The following is a 14,995-nucleotide window of genomic DNA, read 5'->3' on the forward strand; positions in this document are numbered from 1 at the left end:
TTCACTATATTTTAAATGCACCAGTTGAAAGTAATATATATTCAAATACCCTGATATCCAAGGCAATAAGAATTTTTTTTTTTTTTAAAAAAGTTCATTCACAGAACAAAAAAGAAGATTCAATTCATGGCAGATACTGCTTGTTTTTAAATAAAATGAGGATTTGGGTTTGCAGTGTGTGCTTACGCATGTGTGTGCGCGTGAGAGCATGCGTGCATGCACGTGTGTATGTCTGTGTTTTCAATGCGCTTGAAGTTGCCTTTGTATTGTGATCGCCCCCCTAACTCCTCTCACATTTACAGACTAAAGCCTGAGGCCTCTGAATTCAGAGATCTTAAATCCCAGCTCTCATGTCAGGAGTCTTACATCTTACAAATATAACAGTACCTCCCAACTTGAGAGATAAAGTGGGAGGGGGTGGGGGGGGGGGTGGGGGGGGTCTTCCTCCTCCCCACCTCAGGATTATAATTTAATTAAGGACAAATTTCAGTTTTCAAGTGGGAGGAGCATATAGAGAAAGTGACTCCACCCACCCAGACCTACACAGCAGGGGAGGGCGGAGTCACTTGATTCCTCTGCCCTTCTATGTGTATCTCATTGGCTGTGGTGACCCACTGTATCACAGCATCAGAAATGGAAGTGGGGGGTCTAAGAGCAGGAGTGGACCACACCGTTCTTCTGCAGGTCTGAGCTGCTCGGTGGCGAATCGGATGACAGGCTGAGAGAGGAGGCCTTACTGGTCAAAGACAGCATGCTGCCATCCTGAACCAGACTACTGCTGGAACCATTAGACGACCCACTGTTAGGGACAGAGAGAGGGAGAGTGGAAGACAGGAAGAAGGTAGGGGGGAACAAGAGAGAGAATGAAAGAGGAAAGAAAGCGAAGGGAAGAAGGAATGAAGGGGTAGAGAGCAAAAGAAAGAAAGAGAAACAGCCAGGGAAAAAATAAAAGAGACAAAAGATAAGTTATGACATATGTACATTAATTCATACTCTGTGCATGCACTGTCTTTGTTCATTACTGGATTTCTTAGGTCTCCGAAAGTGTTTCTCAGTCCTACTCCTGGAGGCCCCCTGTCCTACATATCTTCTATCTATCCTTACTCCAAACACATCTGATTGAAATGAGTGATTAAATCAGGTGTGCTCAGCTAGTCAAAAGTGCCACTGATGAGTTCAGTCAGGTAGGTAGAGCAGGGAAAGATGGAAAACGTGCAGAGCAGGGGGGCCCCAGGAGCAGGATTGAGAATCAGTGTGCTATTGTAATGCCCATAGGGAAATCTCCACATACAGGAGAGTGCTCAGAGCTCTGCCTTACCTCAGTGCCAGAGTCAGGTCATCCAGCTGGACCGTGTGGTCAGACTGCCCGTTCTCTGTCGCTTTCAGCTGGACCGCGTGGTCCGACTGACCATTCTCTGTCACATTCAGCTTGTACTGGATCTCGTGTTGCACCTGACTCTCCTGAAAGAACCAGAGACACTGTTATCTTCCCGGAATAACACAATAACAGCAAAAACAAAAACAATTACAAATCAAGACCAGAAATTAAAGGGTCGCTGGCAACCACGAGACGTGGCTGGTGACTTTAAGATATGTTCAAGACTACATCCTGAGATAAATGTTTGAGAAATGTTGGCAAATTTGAGGTGAATGGGTGAACTGATAAAATGAAGGCAAGAATCTTGTTTAGCAGCTCGGGTGTGAGAGACACTGACGCATTACCAGACGGCCATGCAACACAGCAGCCATGCGACACATGCACGCTAACGCACTCTCCTCTTCACCCCTCTCACCATAGCGATCTCCCGGGTCCTCTTGCCAATCTCTCTCTCCACATGGTGCAACTCCAGGCTCAGCTGCTCACTGGAGACGCCCCCTGCTGGCCATTTGGGGCCGGACGGGCCAGCCAGCCCACCGGGGTCTCTGTGCCGCAGCAGGGTATTGCTAGCAGCCTGGGGTTGGGTTAAGAAGGGGTGGGAGAGGAAGGGGCGTGGCAGGAAGTCACAGGGCAGGCAGGGGCAAACGCACAGGAACAAACTCAGCACTCAAGCTCAGCACAAACTTTTCACAAAAGCAGGACTGAGCAGGGACACATCGCTGGCTGCCTAGTTTTTATTTTATTAAACACTTAAGTTTCAATCAAATACAAGGCACTACAATCAATAAAAATATGTGCTGGTCATACCACCTGTACTGTGTAAAAGCGTTGGATGAGACAACCACAGTGAGATTAGCTAGCTAGCATGATAAATTGACAGATATGGTAGAAAGCTGTGTGTGTGTGTGTGTGTGTGTGTGTGTGTGTGTGTGTGTGTGTATGTATGTTGTGTTTTACACACCTCCATGCTGTGGATCTGAGTGTGCTGGTTGATCTGCTGGTTGACCTGCTGCAGCTCCATCTTCAGCTGCTCCCTGTCTGGGGCAGGCATGGGCAATCTGAGGGAAGCCAGCAGGGGGCGACAGAGAAACAGAGGTACGGAGGGCATAATTACACAATGCCACCACGTGCAATGAGAGGAGTGAAATTAAAGACCTGACACCAACAGCACTATAACAAAGGGAAGCTCCGTCGTACCGCTCGCTGAAGTGTCCCTGAGAGGGCGTGGTCTGATGCGGAGGGTACGAGCCCCCACTCCAGCCTGCATGGTTTCCGTAGGTGTACTCTGCTGTGAAACAGAGACACACAAAATCAAACGTGACGACAGGAAGATGAACACGTGAACTGGGACTGGCTTGCATGCTGCTGTGTGTGTGTGTGTGTGTGTGTGTGTGTGTGTGTGTGTGTGTGTGTGTGTGTGTGTGTGAGAGAGAGAGAGTCTGTACCTGGCACAGCCATGTGTTTGGTGCCGGACCCCTGGGTGGGGGCCATGGCCTGTATGGGGCAGGCGGGCTGGTAGCCGGTTTTGGAAGTGCGGGAAATGGCCCCGAAGCGGGACACCGTCGGCAGCGAGCCGAAAGGGATGATGGGGTCATCGTCTTTCGCCTCTGCGGATCGGCGGGGTGTGTCCAACCGGGGTTCCCGCAGGCTTTTCCCATCTACATTCTGTAGAGAGACGGGAAAGGGACCCTTAGGCCTTCCCAGAGAGCTGCCTCACATCAGACAGAGTGAGCTCCTCAAAGAACTCCCCGCGTCAGAGAGGAAAGAGCTCCTTACAGACCTGCCCACTGGGTGTCGCCCCATATTAGAGAAGGGAAACTGAGGGCAGTCCTTTTATAACTGTAACCTCCCAAACCTCATTCATGGGCCAAACTGACAAAAAATAACACCCTGTCCAACATAACAGGCCAAGAAGCTGTAAAATCAATTTATCTTTGTCCACCGAGGCCAGAATAAACCTGAGATAACCTATCACCAGTGCAGTTATATGTGCTTTCCTAGTCAATGGTTCAAGACAAAGGTCATTACTATTTAAAAAACCCTTCAGAATACACTTTAGGCAGGCTCTTTATTTTAAGTTACAGTGAGGAGAGAACATTCTTGCACCAGAGGACACTTGTTCAATGCACAGAGAAGGCTAATATTTACTCAAGGACATGTGGTACAGAACCTTCATCAAACTATCTCCTATTATGGCAGTAAAACAGCCTGACATTAATCTCTCAGATCGCGCCAACTTCAGGCCTGCGGCTCTATCTGACAGATAAGCATTCCACACCTTATCAAACCTCACTCACCTTACATTAACAAATATTACTTCACCAACCCTACCTCACCTTACCGAACCTCAGAACATACACCAAACCCCATATGAGCTGGGTTTCCCCACTTCCCACCCTTCTCATCACCCAGGAAATCAAAAATAACATTCATCCTTATTGCTTGTATCTCCCTGTAATTCCTTACCGCTATACCAACTCACCATCTCCATGGCACCCGTTGCCATGACATCTTTGGGTTTCACATCCTTGGTGACCATGTAAGAGCCAATGGTGTCACATGACCACGGGGAGTACTGACCAGCGTAGTCCGGCTCACGACACTTCTCAAAGGCCTTCAAGTTATCCTCCATGTACTGCTGTCAGACAGACACGCACAGAGCGTTAATGCCCTCGTTGCAGTTCATCCTTCGTTTCGAGAACTGATTTGCAGAGTAACCGTTTCATCAAAAACAGTTTGGATTCCCAGCTGAGGCACTTTGCTGTACTTTTGTGCAGAACATCCCAGTGAATGTTTATGAGGATGCACATTTCAAAATTACTTGACCTAACCTCACCTCACACCGTCTAACCTAATTTCACCTGCGTGCCTTACCAGCACACCACACCTACTCTTACGCGTGTGCCTCATCTCACCGGCACACCTGACCTAACCCTGCCTGTGTGCCTCACCTGCCTGTTCCCCTGGTGGGCCTGCCTTTTCGGCGCTCACTCACCTCCTGGGGGTACTCTGCCGGGAAGGTGCGGGGCAGTGTGGGAGAGGGGGCGAAGGGCGGGGGGGAGATCACCTTCCGCTCCTCCAGCTGGGCCATTATCTCCTTGCGCCTGCGGTGCAGGTAGTCCAGACTGGGCTGGGAGCGACTGTACAGGTCCTGCAGGCCACAGGAAGGAGGAGGACGCAGAGCAGGAAACGCGACAATTACATCCCTGCATTCATAACCAGTATCTCTGCACACAGCCCCCGTCAAAAACATCTGCCCATACACAGTACCACTCAAAAGTTTGGGCACACCTGATTAAGATAATGGGGAACATGCAATCAAAGACATTTTAATCTAAAGACTTATGCTTAAATGATTGAAATTTGCTTCCTAGACAAACATGAACAGCAAAGTTGATGCCTATGCATGCATTTCTTGCCTAAAGAACCTTTAATTATAAAAAAAATACTTTTGGCTACTTTGAAGAATCTAAAACATAAATTAACACTTTTTTGGTCACTGCATAATTCCGAATGTGTTTTTTTATAGTTTTCATGGTTTTACTATTATTCTAACAAGTGGAAAACAGTAAAAATAAAGAAAAGCATGTTTGAGCTTTTGACTGGTACTGTCTATGTACATTCATAACCAGCACCTCTGTACAGTGAATGAGCACACTGTGAGCGCTACTCACTCTGATGTAGGATCGCTGCCCGTGGTGCGGTGTGACGGGGCAGTAGCCCTCGGGGGCGTATCTGTCCCGGGACGATTCGGGGTGGTACGGGGATCCTGCCACTGGCGGCGGGGGCGGAGGGGGGACGTCCACGGGCACGGGGCTCATCCGGACCAGCTCGTCCCGAGGGGGAAAGGGCTGGGGAGGGGGCGGAGTGCCGTAGGGGGCGTGGCGCCGGCCGTCGTAATGAGAGGGGTACACGTGCTGCGCTGCGGGGGAGAACTGGGGGCCGGTGTACGGGCGTTCCGGGACGTAGCCAGGGTACGGGTCCTGGTAGGGGGGCATGCCTGGCTCATTCGGTGGGGGCGCGTTGCGGACGTATCGCTGCGGTACGTACTGGGGAGGATGGTAGCTGTAAGGGTTACCTGGGGGGGCAACCAAAGAACAAACACTGTGAGACGAATGCATGTACATTTTAACAGCTTCGTATTTCTGAATGGAGAACTTTGCAGTGGCTGGAAAATGTTTATACGCTGATACACTGACGTCAGTCCATTTTTGTGATCTGGAAAATGTTAGCAATGGAACACAAGAAATGTGATAAAATTATAAATACATTCTGCAAGTTATGATTTCATGAATTTCAGCAACTCATTAAAGAATTCAGATTCATAATAAGCTTTGTGGATTTCAAGTTATTAGTCATAAGCCATCTGTGAACAATTGAAGACTGAACCTACAGCAAATGTTGACTGAGAACTGGTGTAAGCTGTGTGTGTTACTGGTGGGGAGTAGTAGTGAACAGAATTTGATACGTGGGGGATTGTGTGTAAACTGCATGCATTACTTGGGTGAATTTCCCTCTCACCTGCTGGGTATTGGGACGCTGATGCTGCTGGCCGGGGTTCAGGGTAGAACATTTCGGGCTGTTGCTGTGGGTACATCTGTGGGCCCCTATTAACCAGGGGCATCTGTTTAGCTGTGGGAAGGTGATCCCCTGCTATCCTGGGGTGGGACACCATGTGGGGGTTCAGAGGCATCGCAGTTTTGGAAACAGGATCCAGACTGCAATGAGACAAACAACTGTGTCAGTGTTCATGCTGCAGTGGTTACAAACTGTGTCCATGTCGCAATTAAACTCTTAGTTAGACAAATACCAACTTTGTCTTTCTGTTTAAGTGTTGTTTAACATGTTCTTACATTTGAATTGTTTTCCACTCATTCAGTGATATAAAATATAATTTTATATCTACAGCTACATTAAATCCATAATGTTACTGATGTTCAAGTTCTTTTTCACCTACTTCAAAAGGTAGTGAAACTGTTTTCATTTTCTAGATTTCATGCATTGTGGCTTTTTGCAGAGCTATGTGCTCACATAGAATATTGTCTGAATTTCTCAAAAAGGCCAACACTAATTATAAGTTGAATATCAAGACCAGAGTAGTTGCAAAGCCCTCTCATTGTAAACGCATACATTTTTATGTACTGAGAAAAATACATCTCTCTCAAGGAAAACAGCTGCACTACATATATCAAATGAAACAGAAGCATTGTATGTATCCATATGACAACAACTGTGTTCCCATTAGAGGCAGTAGAATGAAGTGGAGGGTCTGGCGATGGAAAAACAGTGCATCGGGGCCAATGGGAACAGGAGATCCTACATATGAATTCCTCAGCAGCCAATGAGAAAAGGAAGTTAAGGTGTGTAAAGGCGGGGGGGGGGGGGCGCTCACGGGTCGGGAGGCGATCCTGGTCCGTTCGGGCTCACTGTCTCCATCTTAATGGGCTTGCGGGCCGTGTCGTAGGCGGAGTCCGTGCCTCGTGAGATCAGCGGCGTGAGGGCGGAGCCAGGCCCTGCCACCGCGATGCCGTTGGGCTTGCGGGCGAGGCCCTCCAGGGCGACGGCGTCCTCGGGCAGCAGCCCCGGCGAGCAGGGCACGCCCTCCTCGTTCAGCTGGGTGAGCGACTGGCTGAGGGGGCGGCGGGCGGCCAGGCGCTTGTTCATCTTGCGGTACCTGGGGGAGGGGTTCGGGGAAACACACGCGTTACGTCTCGGTAACAAAGCCGTCCGGCGACGTCAGGGCAGCCTTGGCCGAAGGCGACTGGGACACTCACTTCTCCAGCTCCTCCTGAGAGTGGGCGAAGGTGCAGCTGGCGCCCCGCGGACACCCCCCTTTCTGCTTCATGTCCCGGCACATGTAGGTCTTATACTTGCTGTGCTGTGGAGGCTGGTTGACAGAGACACACCCGGCAAGGAAGAGATGTGTCAGAGCACACCTCACACAACTTACTTCAGATCACATCATACCTCTACGATCTGATGTTTACTTTATGTGTAATATTGTAGTGTATTTTGGATTCTGTGTTCTATTGATTGATATATCATAGTGTACTGGGGCTTCCATTGCCTAGTCAGGTTGCAGCTTGTGGTAGGGCTTGAATACTGTTATGCTCACACTCACTGGTCTGGGAGTGTTGTTAGCCTGGTCTGACACTGTCGCTCATTTAACGTGAATGGATACACTTATCTTCTATTGTGCTGGAAGTCGCTCTGGATAAGAGCGTCTGCTAAATGCATGTAATGTAGCCTAACGATCACATAAGGACATCGGGACACATAAGGACAAACCCGCCCAGCTCCAATACAGAACATCTCTCATCAACTGCAATTCATTCTGTCTATTGTTGCTCTCCTTTTTTTTGTTCATTTTCACTTTCTGTCTGCTGTGCCACAGCACCGGGAGTCACCTGCTGCTGGTCGGCGCCCTTCTTGCTGTGGTTCTGGATGAAGTCCACCAGGCCGTGCACCACCGTTTTCACCGCCACCAGGCCCTTCTCTAGCTGGTCCCACGTCGGGGGCGGCGCGTCTGAAACGGAGAGGCAAACAGTCAGCGTGTTCCACGATGTGTTCCATTCTCGGCAGGACTGACTGTAATCTCTGCCCTGTTCATCGGTCACAACAACATCAGGCTACAGATAAGATCAGGCTACAGAGAGATACGCCTAACTGCATAAGGGCTGATTTATTTCCGGAAACCGCCCAGATTACTTAAGAACACTATCTAACGCACTAAAATCTAAATGGTGCGTGTGTGCGGGTGTATATGTATGTGTCTGAGTGTGTAGCTGAGGCATGCTTCGGTGTCGTGTATGAGTCTGTGCATGCGTGTAGTTGGTGTGCGTGTGCATGTGTAGGCATGCTCGTGTAATGAGCATGCATGGGTGAGAGCGTATATGAGTGTGTGCTACTACATGTGTGTGCGTGCTGGTGCTGGTGTAGTGAGTGCGTGGTCCGCTCTGTGTCTGTCTGACCTGGACTGGGGTCGATGTTCGCCAGCAGCTCGAGGTGCGGGCGGAGTCGGTTGAGGTTAGCGGGGTCTCCGGTCCTCTGAAGCGCGATGGTCAACTCCTGAACACTCTGAGCAAATGATGCTGGCGTCTGCAACTAGCACACATGCACATACACAAGATAAGCACCCGCCATGACAACAATCAGGGCGTTACGTACATTAAGACCGCTGACCACAGGCAAAATACATTTCCCTGCCTTTTGCTTTCTGTTTCTGAAAAACACTATTATTTTGGTTCCTTTGTCACATGTTAGGTGTGGGTACATTTTCATTCAGTTTAGGTCTGGTTGTTTGGGGCAACAAATATCCAAAGTAGTTAGGAAGTTGCTGTGTTATGACACCTGACATTTCAGTATTATGACAGCTGTCATCAAGAGTAAATGTTTCCTCTGTGTTTCGGCAAAGGACCATGTAACATGCATCTTACTCTACCTGTGAGTGTAGTAGTAGTGTAACATGCATCTTACTCTACCTGTGAGTGTAGTAGTGTAACATGCATCTTACTCTACCTGTGAGTGTAGTAGTGTAACATGCATCTTACTCTACCTGTGAGTGTAGTAGTAGTGTAACATGCATCTTACTCTACCTGTGAGTGTAGTAGTAGTGTAACATGCATCTTACTCTACCTGTGAGTGTAGTAGTAGTGTAACATGCATCTTACTCTACCTGTGAGTGTAGTAGTGTAACATGCATCTTACTCTACCTGTGAGTGTAGTAGTGTAACATGCATCTCACTCTACCTGTGAGTGTAGTAGTGTAACATGCATCTCACTCTACCTGTGAGTGTAGTAGTGTAACATGCATCTTACTCTACCTGTGAGTGTAGTAGTGTAACATGCATCTTACTGTGAGTGAAGTATTATGGGAGAGTATTTTAGCTATTCCTTAAGGGTTCTTGTCCTTTTCTCCCCCTCCCTCCCTCCTTCCCTCCGTACCTTGTCGATGATGGACTGCATGTGGGACTTGTGGGACTGGTCTCCGTACAGCAGGGAGGACCACTGGTCCGGGGCGATGCGCAGGCCCCCCTCCATGGCGATCTGCACGATCTGCGAGTCGTGTTCCCGCCGCAGCGCCTCGTAGGTGCGGAACTCCTCCTTCAGCTGCATCAGGGACGAGTCCTCGTCCCTCTTCGTCACCTGAGCCGGGGGGGGAGGTGGGGGGGAAACGGCCGTTAGACCTGCCAAAAACAACTGCAACTGCGCACAGGACAGCCGTGGCTTGCTAGTGGCCACAAACAGGAGCAGCAGGGAGAACGCAGGCGTACCTTGAAGCAGGAGGCCCGGTACAGGAGCTGCACCACGTGTCCAATGCTGGTCTTTGAGGCCTGTGGAAAGCGAGGCTCCAGCCTCTGCACCACAAACAGAACCAGAACCTTCCGGGACAGGGCGGAGCCGTCCTCCAGTGCAAGCAGAACCAGCTTCAGGGCTTCCTCCTGCATAGCTGTGGGCAAGAACACATTCACTGTTGCCGTTACCAGTTTCTCTACCCGACAATCAAGATAACACAGTCGCATGAAAATAACTTCCCTCTACTTGTGTCAGCTGGAACATCAAACATTAGACGAGATGAGTTCATTTTTATTCGCAGTCATACTTCTGGATGGCACCTGCCTCAGCACATAAAGCCATTTCCCCTCCACTTTTCCCCCAAATTGTAGCTGTACTGCACTAACCCATTCTTTCCACAACATTGTCTGCCTGGACAGGAGTGCTGAGGCTTTACAAATATCCTTCAATACACTCACGCAAAGCCAGACATTTTTTTGCACTACAAGTCCCACAGTGCACCACAGCAGAGCGAAGTCAGATTGCAGGATGAGTGCATCTCCAATGAAATTCTCTGAGCAACTCACAGATTGTTCACTAGCCAGTAGAGGATGCCAGAGTGGTGAGCTGAAGGAGCACTAGAAAACCATAACCTCCCCACCCAAAAATGACGCCAATTGAGTTCTGCCTCTAAGGACTCCCAGGCATTGTCAGCACATGACTCAGCTCAGACTCTAATCCAGCTCTGAGGTGTGGGAACAAACACCTTAACTGGTTGCGCCACTTGGGAGCCCCCCCTGAAACTGCCATTTTCTTTTGTTTGTTTAGTTTTCTCCCACACACCTTAATGTATGTTAGACCTACCTCCTACACAGTCAGTCAGTCCTCTTACGCTAGGGAAGAGGGAGTGGTAACAGGGGGCAAAGTAACACCTGTGCCTACCTGGGCCGAGGAACTGGCAGCCGCGGGCGCGCACGGCAGCCCACAGGTTGGAGGAGAGCTGCTGGGGGTTCTGGTGCTGCAGGATGAGCTCGGTCACAGTGCGCTCCCCCAGAGAGCGGGCCGCCCGCATCGCGCGGATACGCCCCTCCTCCTCCACCAGCTGACAGTGCACCAGCGTAACCAGCTTCCTCTGCATGGGCCGACTGAGCATGCTCTGTGCGGTGCTGTTCAGACCCCCCACACCTGGAAGACAAGGGAGAGAGAGATTCTGTAGCAGTGAAAACCTTAATATGCTTGATTAGCGCAGCTCCCTGTCATAGATCCAGCACATTTTTCCCACATCCCCTTGCCTCTACTATCACTTTTGGCGATTTCTTCTCATAGCCAAAACATCTCTGAAAAGTCCAAGTTATATCCACACTAACTTACACTGTCACAGTGCTGTGACAGTTCCTTTATTAAAAGTTCCATGTCAGATAAAACTTTAAAGGTATTATGGTTAATCAGATTAATGGTTTGAGAACAATGATTCTTCAAACTAAACTGAGGATGTATACAATCAAGTGCTGGGCACAGACAGAAGCACCAAAAATGAGGGAATCCCACACTCTTTGCTGTGAGGTAACCTGTGTTCATGTATAACACAGCATGGCTTTATTTATCCATAAACTACCTCCATCAGGGCCTGTTAAAACACCAAACACAGAATGTGGGCGTTCGTGTGGTTCAGCATGTGGTCCTCAGTGGTACACAGTGGTGCCAGCCAGGCAGCACATTCTCTTCCTGCGTAGGGATGCGAGTGCTTGTCTTGCGGGCCCTCTCGGCCCCAGCACCAGGCGTACTGACCTCGCTGGAAGCTGTGGTCTTACCTCGCGTGCTGCTGAGCGGTTTGAGGTAGAGCGCCAGCTCCTCCACGCTCATGCAAGACTCCTCATAGTGCTCAACGTCCTCAGCGCAGGTCAGCAGGGCCACCGGCTGCTGCTTGGGCACCTGTGGGAACACACACAGTCCGGCTCAAAGGAATCCATTCTGCGACCAAGGCCGAGACTATGAACAGTACCACAGGCAAACAGATGCAGTGCTGGTGCAGTTATTCTCCTCCCTCTTGCATGACATTTTCTCCCCCTTCTCCTTCCCTTACCCCTTATCACTGCTTTTTCTCCCTGTCTTCAGCTCACCCACATCCTCCCCATCTCTCTCAATTCAATGCATCTTACAGGCATGACAGATATACACGTTCCTGTCACCCCCTTTTCCTACTTCCCCACCCTCTCCCCATCTCTCCGTCTCTCCCTCTCTCCCTACCGGCTCTCTCCTTCTCTCCCTCCTTCTCCCTCCTCTTCCTCCCTCCCCCCACACATCTCTCCCCCTTACCTGTCCTCCCACCAGCTGCAGCAGGGCCGAGTTGACGGGCAGCTGCTCGATGTCGGTGTTGATGGCGGTCTGGTCGAAGGGGCAGGCCTTGCGGTGCAGCTTGTTCAGACACATCTTGCAGACGGTGTGGCCGCAGCCCAAGCTGATGGGCTTGCGGATGGTCTCCTCGAAGGTTTGGGTGCAGATGGGACACAGCAGAAACTCTGTCCATTGTGGGGCTTGTACAGGCATCCTTACATACAAATCTTCTCTTCTTCTTTTGTCTAAGGTTTGAGTGTGTGTATGTGTGGGGTTACTTTCCTTTGTTTTTTTAAAAACAAGAAACTAAAAAAATCTGACAGATTCCACTGGAATCAAAAAAAAAAATCTTCCAAACTTCAATGTTCTTTAATATTTTCAGACATCGTGGGCATTCAGCACATAGTGTGAAATATTACCTGCAAAACAAAAGGGGAAAAAAAATTTAATTCCTGGAACACACAAACATTGTTTACACCCAGATACAGATAATTTCCAGGCTCCATCTCAAACACTCAAACAATGAAATCTCATCTCCTTATTTCCATAAAAGAATGCATCTCCATCAGTGCACTCACACACAGAAAGCTGGCGATCTGGAGCACCTCCCCAGTGCAGTAACCTTTCAGGAATCCAAACAAAGGAGGAACAGTATGGATGACCCACAGAGCTATTTTCAACAGTGACACTCAACAAGAGAATCTGTGCATTAACAAACTACAGAAATAAAATAGGCACAAGTATTGTTTTTTCGTTCGCCGTCTCATTATGACAAACCATTTCAGCCGCCTGTTTTTATACGGCAAACTGTGGGCTGCTATGACGCCATAAGGTTGTTCATTAGAATTGAAACTACCAAAAAACAGCAGCACTGCGCTGTCGGGTTTCTCATCCACCACGTGACTTCAGAGATTTCACATGAGTTTACATGTTTTGAAAAACAATCAGCGAGACATGTGCCGGTGCCATCATATCTCAAACAGAATCTGTCAATTCGCAGTTAATGCTGAAACTGTGCTACCTGCAGCAAGTCCCTACACAAACCTGTCTTTTACAATCCGTAGTCATCGGGTGAACAAGAACGCTGAGCTCTGTGTTTTTTAACAGCGTGTAAATCTGTAGGAGGCGGAGGAGCAAAAGCTGATTTCCAGGGTCTTTAGTTCCTGCTCCATACGTGTGGACAGTCAGATCATATCTGATACGGCACTCTTACAGTGTAAGTTAATATAGCAGATAATGTTAATCTTGAGAGGAATAGCAATAGTGCTTTGGCAACAGAAAATCTATCACCTTAAGTGGCAGTAGTTGAGATGAGATAAAGCTGTCTGATCTCAGACAGGGGTCAGTGGCAATATAACACCTTATAGTTGTATATAGTCAAACAAATTGTCAAAGCAACTTGGTATTGAGCTGTTGAAAGGAAATAAAACCAAAAAAAAAAAAAAATCCCAAGTCAACACAAATTCAGGTCTCTGCCTGCACTGATGTTTTGCTTCCAGGGAAGAACTTGACAAGTTATAAATAAAGAAGTACTTCATGGCCAACGCTCATGTCATGGCTGGTCCTCTCGTTTTCTCTCACAAATGTGAAACATTCATTTATTCCAGACATCGATGGTCCTCCCGTTCTGATCTACATCAAAATCACAACCGTGCAATTACACCCAAGCCAAGACCACAACCACACGAAGCACCACTCCCAAATCTCACCTGACACAAGCTGGGGTGCTTCCAGGGCTGGCACGATACCACAATTCTGAACTTCGACATTCAATACCTTCCTGATATATCACCGCCAAAAAAAAACCCCACACCTGAGCACACCAATATAGAGGAAGTTCCTCTAATTTACATAAAGATTGGAGTTGGGAAATCTTAAAAAGTGAGCTCTTTGTATGGTGCCCCTGTTTGCTCATAAAGGGAAGCCTTTTTGTTAGTACTTGACTGTGTTTTACATGAAATCAAAGATGCAATTTTCATCATACAAGCACAGACAGGCCTGATATGTTTATAGTGCAACTGAATGCATACTTAAAAAAGCTCAGAACTGTTTTTGAAATTTAGCATCTTAGTAGTGTGCACTCACCAACACCTGTGCTCCAAATCACTCAGGTTTGCTTTCCTCAATTACAGACAGGGTGTAGTCCATACTTTCATGAGTGCTTCCGTTGCTGCAGTTTTCCAAGACACTCCCCTGACTGGGACTTTCTTTGCTCATTTTATACTTTAATACAGCACTACTGAACACCAAAAATGATGATTTAGGCTACATCGTGTTCTCTCTGTGGTTGTTATTAACAGTGATGATGTACAAATACCAGCACCTAGTTTCAACTGGTTCATCCTGAGCAATCATGAATTTATCCCAGACCTCTGTTGTTTGTTTTAATTAAAAGTCAGTCAAAAAGGTAACAAGATCAATCTCATCCCACCTCAGGACTGCTCCGGATACCGAACGCAGGATACAGCACATCCCATAAACACTTCCTCCACGTTCTGGAAGGGCGGTTCCCGCTTCATTCACAAATTCAAAATGCTTTGACTGGCACCATTTGCTTAAGACAACAGGTCACAATCATGTGACGGTGTATCAGAGTAGGGGCCAGCTGACGTCTGATTGGCTAGACACTGCTTATAAATTTCCTCATTGCTGCTGGGTAAGTGTTGTTCGGGGTACAGTGAAACCTGGAGCAGATAATAAAAAGCATGTAAAACCAGCTGTGTGTTGGAAACTGGGCCGCTGACACCCTGAATCCACCCACCCTGTGATCTCACAGAAACAGATGCTTACTAAGATGCAGCATTAGCATCTAGCCATGCCCAACCCATACCATGTCAGGTGCTGCTCCTCAAGCAGGAGGTGGCATTTCAAGTTTTAAGAGGTGAATCTGTCACTGATTCAGTCTGAGAGTGAAACACTTTTCTTACACTGTTCAGTTCCCTAGTAACATCAAGCAAACACGCTCACGCAGAAACGCTCCCAGAGATGCAAACATCATATATCTATAAC

At 48.3% G+C, this 14,995-nt stretch overlaps 1 protein-coding gene across 2 annotated transcripts; it reads right to left on the reverse strand.

The window, feature by feature from the left end:
• Positions 1-437: 437 nt before the first annotated feature.
• Positions 438-12,270, reverse strand: LOC118795540 (roquin-1-like). 2 transcript variants are annotated; one of them, XM_036554108.1, is made up of 19 exons: positions 11,969-12,270; positions 11,464-11,584; positions 10,595-10,837; positions 9,652-9,827; positions 9,323-9,523; positions 8,350-8,482; positions 7,786-7,904; positions 7,153-7,265; positions 6,771-7,052; positions 5,900-6,096; positions 5,053-5,456; positions 4,374-4,529; positions 3,861-4,016; positions 2,824-3,043; positions 2,576-2,663; positions 2,340-2,436; positions 1,794-1,952; positions 1,319-1,461; positions 438-799 (listed from the first exon to the last, which is right to left on the reverse strand). In XM_036554108.1, exons 1-19 carry the CDS (start codon positions 12,197-12,199, stop codon positions 649-651), a joined length of 3,390 nt encoding a protein of 1,129 aa, XP_036410001.1. In that variant the 5' UTR covers positions 12,200-12,270; the 3' UTR covers positions 438-648. The 2 variants fall into 2 exon arrangements, with proteins under 2 accessions (XP_036410001.1, XP_036410000.1); XM_036554107.1 differs by having other exon boundaries at positions 2,576-2,666.
• Between the last annotated feature and the right edge of the window lie 2,725 nt (positions 12,271-14,995).

Source organism: Megalops cyprinoides, chromosome 20 (genome assembly GCF_013368585.1).
Source record: "Megalops cyprinoides isolate fMegCyp1 chromosome 20, fMegCyp1.pri, whole genome shotgun sequence".
Taxonomy (NCBI): domain Eukaryota; kingdom Metazoa; phylum Chordata; class Actinopteri; order Elopiformes; family Megalopidae; genus Megalops; species Megalops cyprinoides.

Bases quoted from the DNA above. Each gene is read 5' to 3' on its own strand.
- LOC118795540 (XM_036554107.1), bottom strand. From the start codon at position 12,199: ATGCCTGTACAAGCCCCACAATGGACAGAGTTTCTGCTGTGTCCCATC. The intron at 9,828-10,594 runs GTAGGCACAGGT...TCTTGCCCACAG, and splicing joins CTGCCAGTTCCTCGGCCCAG to CTATGCAGGAGGAAGCCCTG. The intron at 800-1,318 runs GTAAGGCAGAGC...TGTCCCTAACAG, and splicing joins GACCTGACTCTGGCACTGAG to TGGGTCGTCTAATGGTTCCA.